This window comes from Equus asinus, chromosome 6 (assembly GCF_041296235.1).
Source record: "Equus asinus isolate D_3611 breed Donkey chromosome 6, EquAss-T2T_v2, whole genome shotgun sequence".
NCBI lineage: Eukaryota > Metazoa > Chordata > Mammalia > Perissodactyla > Equidae > Equus > Equus asinus.
The window spans coordinates 30,165,526-30,185,662 of NC_091795.1; the positions used below are offsets into that span (position 1 = coordinate 30,165,526).

A 20,137-nucleotide genomic window follows, 5' to 3' on the forward strand; every position below is an offset into this window, starting at 1 on the left:
GGTGCCAAAAGGTTTCTTTATTGTCTACCAAACCAAGTGGACAAAGATTCTGGTTTTAAAGGTTCTCTATTATCCGGCCTACTCAGCTGGCTGATTCAATTTTATTTTCTACTATCTCCCACAACAATCAATGCCTTCCCATTCCCTCTACTAGGTTCTTTCTCAACACTGTGTCTTGGTTCATGTTACTCTTCCCTCTGAATAATGCCATTCTCTTCCCATTCTGTCCACTTTTTGAAATCATACCCAGTTTTCAAGGTCTACCTCAAATCACAAAGCCCTCCCTGACTGCTTCCGGCATTCTTCTCCAATTGCGTCAAATGAGCTAGTCTGGTCTTTAGACGTGCTATACAGACTATGTGGGTAGAAGGCATGTTTTAAATTTGTTATCATACTGACAGCCATTGTGCCTTACTCCAAGAATCTGACGACTTCAGGAAGCAATACCTCGCACGTCACATGTTAAATGTAATGTTCTTGGTTAAACTTGGAGAGATACATTCAGAAGTTATGAATATTGGTCTCATGAAAGACATGTTTCCCTTTCCAAGCTGTCCTTAATAACTGACCAAGGAATGATCTAGAACAGCATTTCTTCTGACGCTACCCTTCCCAGGGCAATACTACATGCATTATATTTTAATCCTTATACTTAAAAAAAAAAAAATGACATTCTATGGAGCTAACGACTACTAATGCTAATTGACAACTTTAGGTTTTTGGATGACATGCCCAATTAAAGTAGTTTATCTTAGGGCCTGGCCCTGTGGCCGAGTGGTTAAGTTTGTGCGCTCCACTGCAGGCGGCCCAGTGTTTTGTTGGTTTGAATCCTGGGCACGGACATGGCACTGCTCATCAAACCACGCTGAGGCAGCGTCCCACATACCGCAACTAGAAGGACCCACAACGAATATACAACTATGTACTGGGGGGCTTTGGGGAGAAAAAGGAAAAAAATAAAATCTTCAAAAAAAAAAAAGCAGTTTATCTTATAAAACCTGCATATATAACACTGCATATTAGAGTTTTGCTTTGAGTACATACATATAGCACTAGTGGAAAATCTATGTTGCATGGTCAATACACTCCTTTGGGCCTTCTAGAACCATCTAAATTGTAGTTACTTGCACCTTAGCCAACCATTTTGCCAAGATATAGGTCTTTTCAAGATTTGAGCGAGCACACTATTCAACTCAATTACAATCTAAATTTCTGTTGTTGCAGTGAAATCTTGAAATTATAATTAAGTATGAGTTACTTCATATTGAATTTACATTTCTCCCCAGTTCCATTCTCCCCATCTTAATGCTTGGGTTGGAACTGTCACCTGCTTCTAAAGATCAGCATTTAGAATGTCAGAGAGTTTTTGTTATATACAAAAAGTTTTAATTTTCCCTACATTTTTATACACGATTTAAAAGTTCTAAATAGTTGAGTTTGGGTTTTAAACATGTTTCTTGGACAGAAATTTAAATTACATATGTACACCGATGTACTGGGAATTCAGAAACCTGAAAAACTACAACAGAGCCACAAAGAAAAATAACTCCAAAGGAGTCAGAGCTCTCCTATTCCCCTATCCCGTCCACAGTGCAGTCCAGATACGAGCACTTATGCTCACCTGGAAGAAAACTCCCGATGGAATCTCTACTTTTTCTATCTCCCTGGGATAAGCTATATATTTTACTTGTAGACTTGAGAAAGAAAAGAAAATGGGAAGCTCTTATTGCTTAATGGTGTCAATAAGAACCTGAAAGCTGCAGAGGGAAGAGGCAGGGAGGCAGTGCCCAAAAGCCAGCGACAATTTTAGTAAAGAATCAGGAATGAACTCGACCTAAACTAGTGGGTTTATGTTGTTTATGAAGAGTTTAAATTAGAGTCTGGCGATGACAAAAACTTTCGTATGTTTCTCTTCTCAAGGGTATAGCCAGTTTAAGTGAGGCCAAGTTTGGAAGAGCTTCCTAGAAAAAATGACGTCATCTATGAATAACGAGGTGGACATCTTCAAATAATTTTCTTAACCAGTTTTTTTAAAAATCTGAGGGGCAGGGCAGGAAAAGAAAGGGTGTTAGGAGGACAAGAGACTAGGCTGAAAAGTGCTTGAAGAACTTCTGAGCTACCTTATAATTCGCCAGCAGTTGCCAGAGAGCTCCCATCTTTAATTTATACCACCCTCCCCACAAATCTTCCTGCAAACACTGCAAAACACTTCTATGCGCTGACTTGAAATTAGCTGTCTGGACACTGAACTGGATAAATAAGTACTTCACAGGACAAAGAAGAAACCAGATCAGTGGCCAGAGAAGAAAAAAATTCAAACCGAATGGCTCTAACACCTGCTCCTATCTTACCACCTAGCGTTCTCCCCATTCTGAAAAGGGCCTGTTCACCTTCCCTGGTGGGATTTTAATTCAACACAGAGGCAAGTAAAGAGCGATGAAAACCCTACCCAGAGATAACAACATACTCTCCAATAGCAGGCACGGACACCTTCCTGGAAAAGCTACTATGATCTGATTTTTCACAATAGTTGAAGTGATTCCCCTCTTGGTTTTCATACCATCTTAAGGAACTAATTTATAGAAATATCTTAAAAAATATCATGACACATACATATAAGATTGTCCTAGAACAAATCTGGAATTCCCAAAGTGTCTCCTATCATTTCCTTCCCTGCCATCAATTCAAAAACCTTCTGCTGGGATACTAATGGCTGTATCACCCTTAAGAGGAAAATGAAAAGTGCCACTATCTAATTTTAAACAAGTAAATGTCCTCAAAATAACTATTATTAAGAAATATGCAAAGATAACCAAGTATGAAAGAGAGAAAAAAGTGATTTATAAAATAAAAAGTATTTTAAGTCAAAAGTAATAAAAAGCACAAATGGTAAAAGTACCAAATCCTAATCCTCTGTAATCTGTCTAGCTAAACGCAGTTGAGTAGCGACAATATGGTTGCCTGTAGCAACTATATTTTTCAAATCCTACCTATTTCTGCACTATTACTAAGTACAATATTGTTATTGGATTACAGATAAGCAGATAGCATAGAACTGCACTCTTTGATAAAGAAGAATGCAAGCAGGGGCCGGCCCCGTGGCTGAGGGGTTAAGTTCGTGTGCTCTGTTTTGGTGGCCCAGAGTTTCGCCAGTTTGGATCCTGGGCATGGGCATGGCACTGCTCATCAGGCCATGCTGAGGCGGCATCCCACATGCCACAAATAGAAGGACCCACAACTAAAAATGCACAACTATGTACTGGGGGGCTTTGGGGAGAAAAAGGAAAAATAAAATCTTTATTCATTTATTTTTGGAGGAAGATCAGCCCTGAGCTAACATCCGTGCTCATCTTCCTCTATTTTATGTGGGACGCCTACCACAGCATGGCTTGCCAAGTGGTGCCATGTCCACACCTGGGATCCGAACCGGGGAACCCTAGGTCACCAAAGCGGAACATGCAAACTCAATGACTGTGCCACTGGGCCAGCCACTAAAATCTTTAAAAAAAAATAAAAAAGAAGAAGAAGAACGCAAGCAGTAACAGTTAATCAAAGACTATTTTTTCTTTTAATGTCTATTTGGCTTTTAAACACTTACCTTTCTTGATTACCTGATTATAAGAGTAAATAGATAATTTTATAATATTTAAGAAAGTGTACAAGATTAGATGAGAAGATTTACAAAAATTGTGGTTTATTCCACTATTATTGCTCCTAATGAGGAAATATACGTGTTGGAAAGTTAGGTCTATATATCTACACATTGAATTGAAATGGTCTTTCAATGAGATACGGATATATTGATGGTCAAGATTTCAAAGTCCTATAGACAATTTAAAAAATGTCACCTCCCACACCCTTTCATGCATAAATCATATTTGTCATGTTATTTTGATTTATAGTATATTTGATTTAATACTTACCTCCTGTTTAATTTAGAGATCAAATGCATCTAATTGTTTATAGACAAATGCCACAGAGATGACAATAATTTCTATTCTGTGCTCTATGGCTCCCTTTAATTGACACTGCAACAGATATTTAAATATTAAATAAATTATCAGCTAAAACTGATTATTCTGAATAATTTAAAAAAGAAGATTTAAAAGTCCTTTCACATCATCATTTTTCTCTTTAAGAATTATTATTCCAGGGGCCGGCCCCGTGGCTGAGCGGTTAAGTTCACGTGCTCTGCTTCGGTGGCCCAGGGTTTCACCAGTTCGATTCGTGGGTGCAGATATGGCACCACTCAACAAGCCATGCTGAGGCGGTGTCCCACATGCCACAACTAGAAAGACCTATGACTAAAAACACACAACTATGTACCGGAGGGCTTTGGGAGAAAAAGGAAAAAAAAAAAAAGAATTATTATTCCAAATAAAGTTGTCTAAAGTCAGACTGTGGAAAATTTCTAAAATCATTCATTCTTCTTGATTTTTATTTCTTATCAAATTACTATAATTGCAACATAACACAACCATGCTATTTCAAAATTAAACTCAATTTGTTACAAACACATCCAAGTCTTCAATAAAAAGGGAGGAAATAAAGAAATGTATCACTAACATATATAAAGATCACCTAAAAGTTGGAGATGCCCTAATCCCTTTCCTGGAGAGTAACGAAAACAAAGAGTAAATGATTACAGGAAATCCAGAAAGCAGGGTTCCGAGCAGTGAACCATCAGAGGACTGCCACAACGATCAGGGCATTATAACGCATGTTTCTAGAAGTGAGCGGAACACGTTGGTGAACCAAAAGTGCCTTTACCTTTTAAGTATAATGTTCTTTGTATAAATTGCAAGCGATTTACTAAACAAAGAATTGAAAGATTAATTACACATCATTAATTAATGGTAAAGGCACGTTTCACTTAAAAACAACAACAGAAAACCCTGAAGACTTTCTAACTAGCTGTAGTACAAGTCAGCTCATATATAAGATTTAAGAAAAATTCCACTGGAGCCACTCTTAATGCCCTTTTATGCTCAAAGAAAAGTTCCCCCGGTGTTTCTTCCACAGTCCTAACCCTTCCTCGATAGATCCTTCATATTTGCAATCCCGCTGGACCTCTACTCCTCACTTATACTACCAGGTTGATGGCCTTTTGACAATTACACACTGTGTTACTTTCCCTCTTAATTCTTCCCACAGCCAAAATCCATTTAGTCGTCCCAATCTCCCAATCTCATGATAACTACAAGGGTTTTTAAGAACTTCTGTTTAATTTCAAAACCACACTGTTTATCATATTTGGTGTTTACATAAAGACTCCTGAGACTATACTCAATCCGCTTTTTAAATTCTTAACTAGTAATCACCTTCACTTTGCATTCTATGTCAGATGGTGTTTTTTACAGTATCTGGTTTTGAAGGGTCCTCCACACTCTCAAAATCAAAAGCCTCTTGAGGAATCTTAAATTAATCTTAGATTGGGGCCTTGGAGTCCTTAGGTGAAAAGAGTCTGAAAAATATAGATAAAAACTACGAAGTTGCTTTAAAAATTAACCTTCAGTAGACTTTCTTACTAGCTATGTCAGGTATCAGTAAAACGTTTACTAGCGGTGACAGTATTATCTGCAGTGATATAGCCTCTCGCTCCTAAATGTTCCAAAGGGATGCTGGTTAGAGGAGAGAGATCCTTAAGTCCTACAAGAAAGTACAAGCTAGTGGTCTAGAGGACATGTGCAGGAAACACAGGGCAAGGCAAGATAGTAAATTGAGCATCTAGAAAGAAAAATGTAAAAAGGAATAGAAAAGGAGATATAGTCAGTTGTTCTGTGACTATAACCCCACACCAAAATGAGGTGAGTTATTCTTGAACTCCAGAATTCCAAATGTTTGATTAACCATAACTCTGGCAAAACATAGTAGGAGTGGGGGTGGCAGTGAAAGGGCACACGTGGTAATATCATCTGGGCATTTACATATAACTGTTAACAGAGCTGATAAAACATGCTTCATATATATATAGAGAAGCATTCAAAATATTTAACAAGTGGTATGGCACCCTTCAGAATGGACACTAGTCAGTGAGTCATAGGGAGTGCACCTGATGAACGCCAGCCCTGGATCCAGGACATGACTCACATGGTTTGAAGAAGAAACCTGCACCTTCATACCAGATTCTCGTCTGCTTGCCATTTCTCACTGTGAAATGTCTGGGTGTTCTATGGGTGGGAACAGAGGGAGATGCAGTGCTCACGCAAAGACTAAGAGTGAGGAGGGGGAGAAATCCTTAAAAATACCACAAATACCAATATGAAAAACAGGACAGCCACTGCCCTGAGCTATGTACTGAAAGCCTGGGAACTTAATGAAGGGGCATAACTGCACACAACTTAGGAGAGACAGATCACAAAACCATTTGCAGATGGTGAGGAGTTCATTCTCAAACTGTGTATCAGGTATAGAGGTGCATAAACAAATTCTAAGTATTTACTTTCAGGAAAAGAATAAAGGCCAGGTTGCCAGGGGTGGGTTCTTATTTTAAAAAAGGAATAATTAGCTTTTCATTCATGGAAAGGACTTAAATTTCCACTCGATCTTCCAGTTTGGGATATGGAAAACTGAGTAGTTGTCCACAGAGGGGTGATCAAAGTACTACACTAAGGCCAACTGGCAAATAATGATTTTAAGAATGCCTAATTTATAATTAGGGAAACCCCTCCCTAATGTACCTAGGTAAATAGAGTACCCAAACTTAACAGAAATGAAATCAAAGAGAAATTATTCCAAATTTTCCACAACAATCAGGATGGAGATGCAATCAGGATGGAGATGCAATCAAGTCAGCATTCTTCATAGCGGTATGTGGGAGTGGACCAAAAGGAAGCAAAGTCCTCTCTACAGAATAACAGGAATGTAGTAAGGACAGCAGTAAAATGCGACAACAGTGTTCTGAAGCCTCCCCAAGATGTACGATAGGAACATTTCTGAGCTGTTAGACAGTAAAATTGGGCTTAAGGACTACATAATGTAAATCTACCAGTTTGAACTATAAATCTTATAACAACTTTAAGCATCAAACTAGCAGTGTAAGTGGGAATGAATATGAATCTGTATTACTCACAGCTGTACCAGCACAACTGTAGTGGAGACAGAATAGAAAAGTGATTAAGTAGGGACACTACAACCCAGAGGGACTCTGGCTGAGTTCACATACCCGGCTCTGCCCCTTACTAGCTATATGTCCCTGCACACACTACTTTATTTCTCTTGAGTTTCAGTTAATTTTTTTTAGTACACTTAGACACTTACTAGTTGATGCAATGTGCAGCTGCTTGTGCCAAAATTCTCCAAATTCCATAACTACAGTTTAATCTCTCATCTCACTTTATCTGTTACCACCTATGGTAAAGGTTTGGGAAGGAACTCTTTTGGGTACACTTTATCATTTCTTGAAGTTAGAAGTATGCTGACTCAGACGTCAAGTAAAATACCCAAAAACACTTCAAGGCAAGGCGTGTATTATTCTGAGTCCTTGGCATTTAGCCACTGAAAAAGATCAGGGTAGGAGGAACTTCCAGGGACCTCAGAGCTTTGACCTATGAAGCAAGAGATTTGATCTGATGAAAACTAAGTAAGGTCAGTGAATATTACAATGAAATACGACAACAGATTGTTACTTAATAAATGACCAAGATCTTTAAATTTCCTTGTGAAGGTTTCCTTACAGAATAATTAAGCAGGTAGCAAGAATACTATAAAAAGAGATATGTTGCAGGTTGGGGAGCTTTAAACTTTCCACAATGCGTTTACTGAAGGGATCCTGAATTTGGTTAAGATTGCAGATTTTAGAACAGGGCAAGAAAGCCTCCTGTGGACAAATGAGGGGCACACATACAGACTCCTAGGATGTGTAGAATTTGTTGTTAAAAGATAACTTTAGGGGGCTGGCCTGGCTGCATAGTGGTTAAGCTCGTGTGCTCTGAACCTGGGTGTGGACCTACACATTGCTCATCAAGGCATGCTATGGTGGCATCCCATGTACAGAAAATAGAGGAAGACTGGCACAGACGTTAGCTCAATGACATCTTCCTCAAGCAAAAAGAGGAAGATTGGCAACAGACATTAGCTCAGGGCCAATCTTCCTCACCAAAAGGAAAAAAAGAAAAAGAAGATAATTTCAATGATTATTAAGCAAACAGTATCAGTACACTTAGCAGGAGGTAAATGATACTGACCTAGATTTATGTTAGAAATAATGAACTTTACAACATCATTTTATTCACAAGGTTACTTCACTTACCACTTCTGTTGATGTTTCTGCGTGTTCAGAAGTAACGTGTTCTTGAAGAGATGTCTCCGTATAGCCCATTTTTCCACAATAGGGACAAGTAAAAGACTGTGGCTGCTCTACAGAGAAAGCTTCCCCACCATAGTACAAATCTGAAAAATAAAGTGGAATTCTATTGAGAAATATTATGATTTTTTTAAATATATAAAAATGTAATCCTATGATAAAATAATGTAAAAAAAAAAAAAAAAAGTGCCCCTGAAATCTCCACCAGCAACCTCACTCTGTCAAGGAGTGCTCAGCTGCCTCTCTGTTTACATCTGAAACAGCCTTGTTCTCCCAGCGACTCCACGAAACCCTCCAAAATTCCTGCTCCATATTGTTACCATAGCCTTAAGAGAAATGCAAAACAAACAGCTTTTTATCCTTTCACTTAATTTGGAAGTAGTTCTTATGTCACATCTGGTCCTAATTTTATTGTAATTTATTTTTTCTTTATCTCTGTATATACTGTGGCAATGCCAGTGTCAACACAACGAATCAGCAGGGTATATCACATACGAGAACATAAGTGCTCAGAGGGAAAGAACAGATGACCATGATCAATTTGCCAACTTTGAGATGCAGCTATCTGTCAATACAAGACACTATTCTTACAGGAGGAAAGGCCCTAAACATTCAGCTCCTGTCAATGCTGACTTGAATGGGGTCCTCCCATAACACATTCTGCCCAACTTGGTTACTGAAGAACGACCAATTAGTGAGAGTCTGTGGGAATAATTTATTTACCTCATTAGTACATCTCAGGGAATAAGTCTATTTTTCTCCATTAGGAGCACAAAAGGAAATGCAACTGAAAGTTCATTTAGTATGTTATACCCCTTACTACAAAAAATTAGCTCATTACTTAACATGAAACAAATGTCTAATTTAAGAGGATATGATCAATTTTGTGAGAAGAGAAAATGGAAGGATGTGTTCACTATGTGATAGATTTGTTCACATTCATTTTTAGGGAGGTTTAAACTTAACTATCTTAATATTTAAATATCTTAAATATTTACCCAGTACATATATATTGACCATTTATTATGTGTATAACACTTGCTAGATAGATTTGGGGAAGGTGGGGATAAATATATAAAAAAGAATAGAACTTCCTCATTTGATAAAGGGCATCTACAAAAAACCCATAGCTAACACCATACTTACTGGTAAAAAAAGTGGATGCTTTCTCCCTAAGACCAGAAATAAGACAACAATGTCCACTTTTGCCTTTTCTATTCAATGTTTTACTGGGGAGATCTAACCAGAGTAAATAGGTAAGAAAATGAAACGAAAGGCACCCAGATGGAAAGGAAGAAGTAAAACTCTCTCTATTAGCAGATGACGTGACCTTGTATAGAGAAAATCCTAAAGAATATACTAATAAACTATTAGAACTAATAAACAAGTACAGCAACATCACAAGATACAATATCTATATACAAAAACCAATTGTTTTTCTATACACTTGCAGTGAACAATCCAAAAATTACATTAAAAAATTGTATTTACAATAGCAAAAAGAACAAAATATTTAAGAATACATTTAATCATAAAAGTGTAAAACTTTATCCTCTGATAACTACAAAATTACAGACAACCTAAATATATGGACAGGCATCCCATGTTCATGGATTGGCAGACTTAATATTGTTACTCTCCAAATTGATCTAAAGATTCAAAACAATCCCTGTCAAAACCCCAGGTGGCTTCTTTGCAGAAATTTGACAAGCTGATCCTAAAATTCACACAGAAACTCAAGAGATCTAGAATACCCAAAACAAACTTGAAAAAGAACCAAGTTGGAAGACTCACACTTCTTGATTTCAAAGCTTACTACAAAGCCACAGTAATCAAGACAGTGTGGTACTGGCATAAAGATGGACATATAAATCAGTGGAATAGACTGAGAGCCCAGAAATAAATGCTCACATTTATAGTCAACTGACCTTTCTTTTTTTAACAACTTTACGGAGTTACCCTTTTTTTTTAAAAAAAGATTTTATTTTTTCCTTTTTTTCCCCAAAGCCCCCCCAGTACATAGTTGTATATTTTAGTTGTGGGTCCTTCTAGTTGTGGCATGTGGGATGCCGCCTCAGCATGGCCTGACAAGTGGTGCCATGTCCGCGCCCAGGATCCAAACCAGTGAAATCCTGGGCCGCCGAAGCAGAGTGCACGAACTTAACCACTTGGCCACGGGCTGGCCCCTACTGAGTTATCTTTAACATATAAAAATTCTATATATTTATGGTGTACAACTTGATGTTTTGACATATGCATCCACTATCACCACAGTTCAAGCTAATTAACATAACCACCACTTCTACATAGTTACCATTATGTGTGTGTACAGTGAGAAGATTTAAGATATATCCTCTTTGAAAATTTCAAGTATGCAATATTGTTAATGTTATGGTCACTAGGCTGTACATTAGATCTCTAGAACTAATTGATCTTGTGTAACAAAACTTTGTACCCTTTGACCAACATTGCACCCTGGTTAACTGATTTTCATTCAAGATAATTGATTAGGTAAAGAATACCCAATCATTTTCAACAAACGATGCTGGGATAATTGGATATCCATATGCAAAAGAATGAAGCTGGACCTCTACCTCATTCCACAGATAAAAATTAACTCAAAGGGGATCAAAGAAATAAACATAAAAACTATAAAACTCTTAGAAGAAAACATAGGTTTAAATCTTCATCTTGGATTAGACAATGTTTTCTGGATATGACACCAAAAGCACAACAAAAGAAAAAAATAGATAAAATGGACATCACTAAAATTAAAACTTTTGTGCTTCAAAACACAACATCAAAAAAATAAAAAGACAATCCACAGAATAGGAGAAAATTTCTGCAAATCATGTATTTGATAAGAAACTTGTATACAGAATATACAAAGAACTATTAAAATTTAGTAATAGGGGCTGGCCCTGTGGCGGAGTGGTTAAGTTCGCGTATTCTGCTTCGGCAGCCCAGGATTTCACTGGTTCGAATCCTGGGCACGGACATGGCGCCACTCATCAGGCCATGCTGAGGCAGCGTCCCACATGCCACCACTAAAAATACACAACTATGTGCTGGGGGCTTTGAGGAGAAAAAGGGAAAATAAAATCTTAAAAAAAAAAAAGTAATAAAAAGACATATTGCCCAGTTAAAAAATGGGCAAAGGATGTGAACTGACATTTCTCTAAAGTAGATATACATACAAATGGCCAATAAGCACGACAAAAGAGGCTCAACATCATTAGCCATCAGAGAAAAGCATATCCAAACCACATGAGATATCACTTCACACTCGCTAGAATGGCTACAACCAAAAGGATAGAGGATAAGTGCCGACGAGGTAAGAAATCATAGCGTGAGACATTTATAGCTTTTCTCACGCAGTGACAATGTCTTCTAATCTACTGCAGAAATAATCTGCTTTCTGATAACTAGAGCAAGAACACTTGTGCACTGTTAGCAAGAAGAGTTTCACTTTCTTCTTTACTGAGGCATTCTTCCATTTCATACCCTGTCAGCTGCATATATTGCTGAATGGCTTTCATAAACAAGTAAACTATGATTTAAGAGAAAGAATTACTCAGAATATCAAAGTAAGATTCATTTTACTTTTCAGGAACTTGGAACCTCACGTATGCTACTGGGGATAGTTTTACAACACTTGCCTTTACTTCTTCACACACATACACAGAAAATTTTAAATGATAATCCATTAAAGCTGTAATTAAATACGTACCAAAATCTACCCTTGTTAATATGCACTGCATTGGGTGGTCAGTTGTATGCCTCGTCGTCGTTGCACCACTTTCATAACAAGATGCACAAAGATCGTAATCGTAGCAAATTAAACACTTATATCTGCGACCTCGAAAATTTCCTTTTAAACATGCATCACAGCTGACACCTATAAAAAAAAATCATTAATTAGCAGTTGTAAAGGGAGACTCTCCATTTCATTTTCATAAAATTTAAGGTGTTTATTTAAGCCCATATTTCCTTTCCAAGCAACCAGAAATGACACAGTAAAATGATACAGGAATTTCCAACAATATGGTGGGTGTGTTACCCTGATCTATACTCCTAGTGAAAATGACTTAAAATGCTTGATAAAATGTAAAAACAACTTTTTAAATGCCTTCATGAGCTAGCAAGGAGGTAAAAACTGAATGAAACAGGAACTGGTAACTGAAATCACTAAAGGGGGCAGGCATTTGCCAAAGCAGGTAAAAATCTGAGCTTAGATTTTCACAGCATCGCAGGACAAAGGACAGAGAGCACAGACCAAGGTTGACCAGAGACTTCTTCATAAAGCTGAGACCCTGACATACCCTCAACGTATGGCTGAGCTAGAAATCCTCCCTAGGGGATCACAAAATGTGCCCTGGTGAAATTCCCTCTCCCCCTCATCACAAAGCAACAAGAAACCCTCAAAAGTCCAGCCCTCTTCTAGGTAAACAGCCCAAATTCAGACTACCAAATGGTTCCAAACACCTTGGGTCAATAATTTAGTTTAAAGTGGTCCTAAATTAGTATTGCCACTTAGCATCTGGCAGAAATAAACTTCCAAGGAATGAGAGTTCAAACACAAAATACACACACAAATAAAGCACCACCAGAAAGAAGTAGCAGAAACAGACAGCAGAATCAGACTGGCAAAGAGTTTATATCAGAATTGTATATCAAACAACAACACTTAGGTTAAAAGAAATAAAAGCTTGAAAGAGGCAACAAACAGATACGAAAATGAATCAAACAACATCTAGATACAAAAACAAATAGATTAACATTTAAAACTCATTGGGCAGGCTTAATAATAGAAAAAGCCTTCTATTTATATGTGATATACTTGTTTACATAGAAAACCCAAATACAGCTAAATTATTAGAATCCAACATTTTAAGCAAGGTTGCTAAATATAAAAAACAATTTAATAAAATACTGTGTTTCTTCACTCCAAAAAAGACAGAAAAATATATCATTAAAAAAGACAATATTTATGATTCCACTTATATGAAGAACTAGTCAGATTCATAGGAAAATAAGTCTAACAGTGATTATTGGGGGCTGGGTGGAAGGAGAAATGGGGAGTATTGTTTAATGGGTACAGAGTTTCAGTTTGGGTTAATGGAAAAGTTCTGGAGATGAACAGTGGCGATCGTTGTACCACAACGTGAATGGACTTAATGTCACTGAATTATACATGCATAAACCGACACATGGTATATACGTTTTACCACAATAATAAAATTATGTCAGACTGGCCTGGTGGCATAGTGGTTAAGTTTGTGTGCTAAGCTTCTGCAGTCCGGGCTTTGCAGGTCTGGATCCCAGGCACGGACCTACACACTGCTCATTAAGCCATGCTGTGGTGGCATCCCACATACAAAATAGAGGAAAACTGGCACAGCTGTTAGCTTCTTAGCTCAGCGACAATCTTCCTCAAGCAAAAAGAGGAAGATCGGCAACAGATGTTAGCTCAGGGCCAATCTTCCTCAACACCCCCGCTCCCCCCAAAATTATGCAATTTGCAAGAACATTTTTTTCTTTTTTTTTTAAGATTGGCACCTGAGCTAACAACTGTTGCCAATCTTTTTTTTTTTTTTGCTTTTTCTCCCCAAATCCCCCCAGTACATAGTTGTATATTTTAGTTGTGTGTCCTTCTAGTTGTGGCATGTGGGATGCTGCCTCAGCATGGCCTGACAAGTGGTGCCATGTCTGCGCTCAGGATCCCAACTGAGGAAACCCTGGGCCACCGAAGTGGAGTGCACGAACTTAACCACTTGGCCACAGGTCCAGCCCCTTCAAGAACATTCTTTAAAAGCGCTTGTGGAAAAGTCTAGGCAAAGATGGATAGCCTTTTATGAAGGAAATTAGTAAAAATGTATTCAAAGACATTAAAGGACTTTAAAAATACCAGGTCATGAACTAGAAGGTTCAACATAATAAAATGTCAGTTCTCGCCAAACTGTTCTGTGGAGTCAATACAATTCTAATCAAAATCACAAAAAGAATTTTTTGTGAAACTTGATAAGCTGACTCAAAATTTTATGCAAGTTGCAAAGGGCCCAAAATAGCCAAGATACTCCTGAAGGAAAAACAAGATGGAGGGGTTTGCTTAACATATCAAGAGCTGTTAGAAAGCTACAGTTATTAAGATAGAATGGTACTGGCATAGAGACAAACTGACCTATGGAACAGAATAGAAAGCCCAGAAACAGATGCACACATGTTGAAATCTGTTTTATGACAGCAAGGTCACTAGAGATCAGGGGGAAAAGGAGGGAGTAGACAATAAATGTTGCTAGCACAGGTGATTATCCGCATGTAGGGAAAACAAAATTGGATCTCTTCCCCAGATCCCACACACACAAATCAATTCCAGATGGTTTAAAGACAAACATGAAAGGAAAACAAAAAAAATCTGTGGAAGATAATATAGGAGAATATTTTTAGAATTCAGAGTAGGAAACAATTTCTTAAATCTCACACACACACACACACACACACACACACACACGGTCCAAACGATAAAGTAAGAGATAAATTCAACCACATTAAAATTAAGACTTTTCTTCATCTTTTAACATCCTAGAGTGACGGAAAAGATGAGTCCCAGAAACAGGTGATATGTGCAACATACAGGACAGACAAAAGTTTGGTATTCAGAATACAGTAAGAAGTCTCACATAGCAATAAGAAAATGACCACACTCAATAGAAAAATGAGCAAAGACTTCTCTAGGCACTACAAAGAACAAACAAAAATGGCCAATAAATATATGAAAAGATGCTCAATCTCATCAGTCATCAAAGGAGCAAATAAAGTCATCATGAGCTACCATTTTGTATCTACCAATTTGGCAAAAGACTAGAAGTCTGCTACCAAGTGCGAGAGAAGATAAGGAGCAAGAGAAACGCTTCTGCTCTACCAGTGGAAGCATATACCAATACAACCACTTTGAACATTTTGTTCGTATTCTAGTCAAGTTAAACATGCAATTTCTATGCCTCTGCAATCTCACTCTTAAATACATTCCCTGGGGAAACTTTTGTCCACGTCCACCAGAATAATGCAGAAAAATGTTCACAGCAGTTTATGCAATTGAAAAAAAAGGCCATTAACAGCTCAAAGGTCCATCAACAGTCCATTATAGAACGAATTAAAAAAGAATGAATCACAGCCACAGGTGAGGACTTCTGAGAGTCTCAGATGAGTGAAAGAAAGTCTCAAAGAATGCATATAGTATAAAGTTCAAAAACAATATCTAGTTTAGGAAGTCAAATATGTAGTAAAACTATAAAAGGAAAACAAAGGAATCATAAAATTTTGGTCGTTGTTCCCTCTGGAGAGTGTGGAGCCCTCCAGAGGTGGTTCTTTTAGATCTGGCTGAGGGGACCTGTAGTACCATTCTTTTCCTTGTACTTGTTTGACAAATGTTCTCACATATCCACTCAATTTTTTAAAAAGTCCACTCTCCCTCCAATCAAAAAAATAAAAACAAAAAGACAAAGCTGGGATTATAACAACCTGTAGGCTGTCAGTTCAAGGTAGAAAACTAGCACAGTTTTTGGCAGACTGCAGATTCTCAGTAAAAGTTTGTTGAATGAATACATCCTTACTTTAAAAAGAACATGGGATTCCAGTTATCTAAATCTTAATGGCCATGGCTCTCCTAAGGGGTGAGGGTGGGAGTGGTGTCTGGCTTCACCTACAACCCAGCAGGAGTTCAGTATGGGGCTAGCCCCATGGCGGAGTGGTTAAGATCGCACGCTCTGCGTTGGCGGCCCAGAGTTTAGCCGGTTTGGATCCTGGGCGCAGACATGGTACGGCCCATCAAGCCATGCTGAGGTGGCGTCCCACATGCCACAACTAAAAGGAATCACAACGGAAAAATATACAACTATGTACTAGGGGGCTTTGGGGAGAAAAAGGAAAAAAAAAACCTTAAAAAAAAGAAATAGATTTAAAAAAGTGTATTAACTATTTTTGATGAAATCATTTATAAAATGTATGTTTTTCTAACTTCTTAAACACTAAAAGACATTTAACAACTTTTATGACTCAAGATCATTATTTCAAACACAAATACATATTTAAGTCATACCATCGATCATTATGTTAGGTAAGTTAAGTTTTCAGCAGGGTTTCTTACAACTTAAGACTCACTTTATAATAATCTATGGCGGCAAGTATGCTATAGAGGATTTTTTTGTGATTAGTGTACTATGAATAAAAATGTTTCATAACATATAGTTTTCCATATAGCCCGCTATCCCTTGTCATTATAATAGTGCTGCCCTTTGATACTTCTAAACAGTCGTCGTAAGCTTCATAGAAGATCCTAACTTTATAAAGATACCATACCACCTCTGACTTGAAAGCATCTCTAAGTCTCTAAATAAAAGCACAGAAGCGTGTAAAGGCTTTGCCACAGTTTTTCAATAGCAATCCTGTCTTCCCTCGCTCCCACATAGAATTACTAAATCTCATTTAGCTTTCAAAAGAACCCCAGATTTCCCACTCAAAACAGGGGCCCTTCTAAGTATATCTGTCAGAATTCATTTTATAACACAGACTAATGAAATTTGCTCCCTTAGGGTCAAAGATGGGAGCTCCTATCAGAGGGAGTAAGTTAGCTTTTTGCCGCATAGGCCCTTGGCTGACTGACAATAGTGCTTCTACGTGGTACCAGAAGGCTAAAAAATCTGAAACAGAACATATATGTGGCATATGTAAAATCAGCAACTTCTTGATAGGAAGAATGGAGTTGCTTCTGATGAGATAGTAAGATATATTTAAGACATTAAGAATTAAAGTTCCAGGGGGCTGGCCCCGTGGCCGAGTGGTTAAGTTTGCACGCTCCACTGCAGGTGGCCCAGTGTTTCGTCGGTTCGAATCCTGGGCGCGGACATGGCACTGCTCATCAAATCACGCTGAGGCAGTGTCCCACATGCCACAACTAGAAGGACCCACAACGAAGAATACACAACTATGCACCGGGGGGCTTTGGGGAGAAAAAGGAAAAAATAAAATCTTTAAAAAAAAAAAAAAAGAATTAAAGTTCCTATAGAAAAGTATCATGTCATAACAGAAACAAGAGTTCAAATATTGTCAAATAAAATGTCACCTTGAGAGGCAAGGCTGGAGAAGGGGAAGAACCGTGTGTTAGACGGCACTGAGAGCTGTTAGATTAAAATATATTTAGGTTTCATTTACCCTACACTATATACGAGCTGCAAAAACAGAGTTAACCAAATATTAAAGTATGCAACTCATCCTTGAATAATCTGTTTTAGCATACTGTGTCGTAAATAAGTTCAGACAATCACTAGTTTGTAAAATGGAAACTAGCACAAGCTACGCCATAAAGTTAAGATGGGATATTTGTGACTCCCTATTTGATCGAGTTCACCTGACAAGATAAACAAAAATGCTAGGAAATATAGTTTAACCTAAATGTTGGCACTAGCACAGGTTAAACTTAAATGAAAAGGATGGTGTATATCTGACAACTCCCAGCTGTAAAAGGTATATCTACACACATTCATATTCTCAACATTTACCCATGTATTTAGTAGTTCTGTAAAATAAATACCTAAAAGCTACTAACTAAAATCAAAGGAAAGAATGCCCTCTAGTGGGAACAGATGTTTAAAAAGCCACCGAAATAATATTTTAAAAGTCTTCTTTTCTTTCTTAATTTTTAAAAATGAAAGAAACAGGTTTGTTTATTTATTTATAGCTTTTTAAAGAGGAAAAACCCAAACGTTGATACAGCTTTTTCTTTTGATTTGAATGAATTTTTAGGTAAGGAATAGAGAGATGGTGGGAAGGAAAGGTCAACAAAAAGGAGATTATCTGTCAAGAAACACAGTGAAAAAGAACGCAACAGGAAGTCGGCCCCACCTGGAATTTGAAGGTCTGGAATTACACAGCACTTGCCACTGACAATATATTTTGACTTCTGGGTGCCACGTAATTTGGGAAGAAGGCCCTCTTGTTACCTCAGTGAAATGTCTAAGTATTATCTCTTGAGGGCCCATGCATCTCTAGTAAGTGTGACTTTTTACAAAAGAGTGTATATGTATTATATGTGCTAAACAATAACTTTAATATTGAGAACTGCAGTAAAGTAACTTTACAATGATAAGGAGAATTCCCAAGAAGAGGCTCTTTGCATTTAGGTGGCTGAAAAATCATGCAACCCTTTGAAGAGTATCTCAGATGAACACAAAAGCAATTAAAGAAATGAACTACAGTAACTTAGTGAAAAGCAGAAGTAGCCAGAATTAAAGAAGATGGTAAAAGGATATTTCCAGGACCAAAACTGCTGGAGGAAGGAATCTAAGCCCAATTTTGTTGTTGTTGTTGTTGATTGGCCCTGAGCTAAGATCTGTTGCCAATCTTCCTTTTCTTTTTTTTCGCTTGAGGAAGATTAGGCCTGAGCTAACATCTGCACCAATCTTCCTCCACTTTACATGTGGGTTGCTGCCACAGCACAGCTGATGAGTGGTGCAGGTCCGTGCCCAAGATCCGAACCTGTGGACCCGGGCTGCTGGAGTGGAGAGCTGAACTTAACCACTATGCCACAGGGCTGGCCTCTAAGACAAATTTTATAATGCTTCACAAGCTAGGAGCCTAGACCAGGAGTAGAAATCTTTCCCTCCTTCTACTAAAGAATCACAGGAAAAATACAATCATGCCTTGCAAAGGTAAAGTAACTCTAGGAGTTTGTTTCTTAATAAATAAATAAATAAATAAATAAATAACCCCCTACTTAATTATTCTTAGAATTAGGAACAGAACCCCCCAAAATCTATTAAACATACATGTAACTCTATACATGTTTATTTTAAAAAATTTATGCCACGTGGTTAAGGGAGAGATTCAAGAAGAGAAGACTGGGTAGAGAGACCCATAGAAACATATCATTCAAGAGAGATTCCAGGTTCGGAAAAAGAAAGTATATAGTTGGAGGAGGGCAAGATTCAGCAGAGAGAGAATGAGGTGACCGAGAGGAACATTAGAGTAGAGGAAACATGGAGAAGCTTAGGAAGTAGGTTTTGTGGTACGTATGTCCTTCACACTTAACATACTGGCTTGAAACCGTGATACTTACCTGGCAATTTAAAACAACCCTTTCTGCGCTGGGACTCAGCTTTTTTACTTTTACTGTATTGTTTTCAGGTGGAATTCTACAAGTTCAGTGATATGTGATAATAAGGAGCATTTGTCTATCCTTTATTTGTTGAGTATCTACCATGTGTCAGGATACTGCAATGAACAAAAATGGCTGCTACGGATATAGCAGTGAATAAAAATCTTTGCCACACAGAGCTTATACTCTAATGGTATCAGGAGCAACTTCTATCATTATTGTATGCCAGACAACTTACATACGTTACTTTACTAATTTCTGCAACAGAGTCATGAGGTAGTTGGGAAGTGTAATAAAACTACTACTGTGTTTATGGACGATTCAAAGCCAGTTCAATTTGCCCAACAAAGTAGACAGAAAGGCAGGGTTGGACACTATACTGAAGGAGTTCCCTATATACTTTGTTAAAGAGGGAAGTTTAATTCACATCTAAAAGTTTTCAGTGTAGAGAAGTTGGTCTATTTTAGAACAATTGATTGGTTTGCTTGGTTTTAAAGGGCTAGTCTATGCTCTTATTTCATAGAAATGCATCCTTGGCTTGCAAACAGAAACCTATCTTAGTAACAATGGACTTGCTCATGAGCGAGCTTAGGAATAGCCTTTCAGAACCTCTTATCTGGAAATAGAGAAGCTTCTATATTACTCAATCTCTATTATACTCAGCATGATTAGAGCTGTTT

General features: G+C 37.7%; 1 protein-coding gene across 2 annotated transcripts in view; it reads right to left on the reverse strand.

Annotated features, from left to right (window-relative positions):
- Positions 1–20,137, reverse strand: part of KCMF1 (potassium channel modulatory factor 1) — a 67,564-nt gene that overhangs the window by 12,386 nt on the left and 35,041 nt on the right. Inside the window, exons 2-3 of one of the 2 annotated variants that reach the window (XM_044772756.2) lie at positions 12,036–12,203; positions 8,252–8,391 (exon numbers count right to left, since the gene is read on the reverse strand). In XM_044772756.2, coding sequence (XP_044628691.1) covers positions 8,252–8,391; positions 12,036–12,203 — 308 coding nt within the window. Of the gene's footprint in view, positions 1–8,251; positions 8,392–12,035; positions 12,204–20,137 lie in introns of those variants that run through there. The other variant, XM_070511880.1, reaches the window with a different exon arrangement.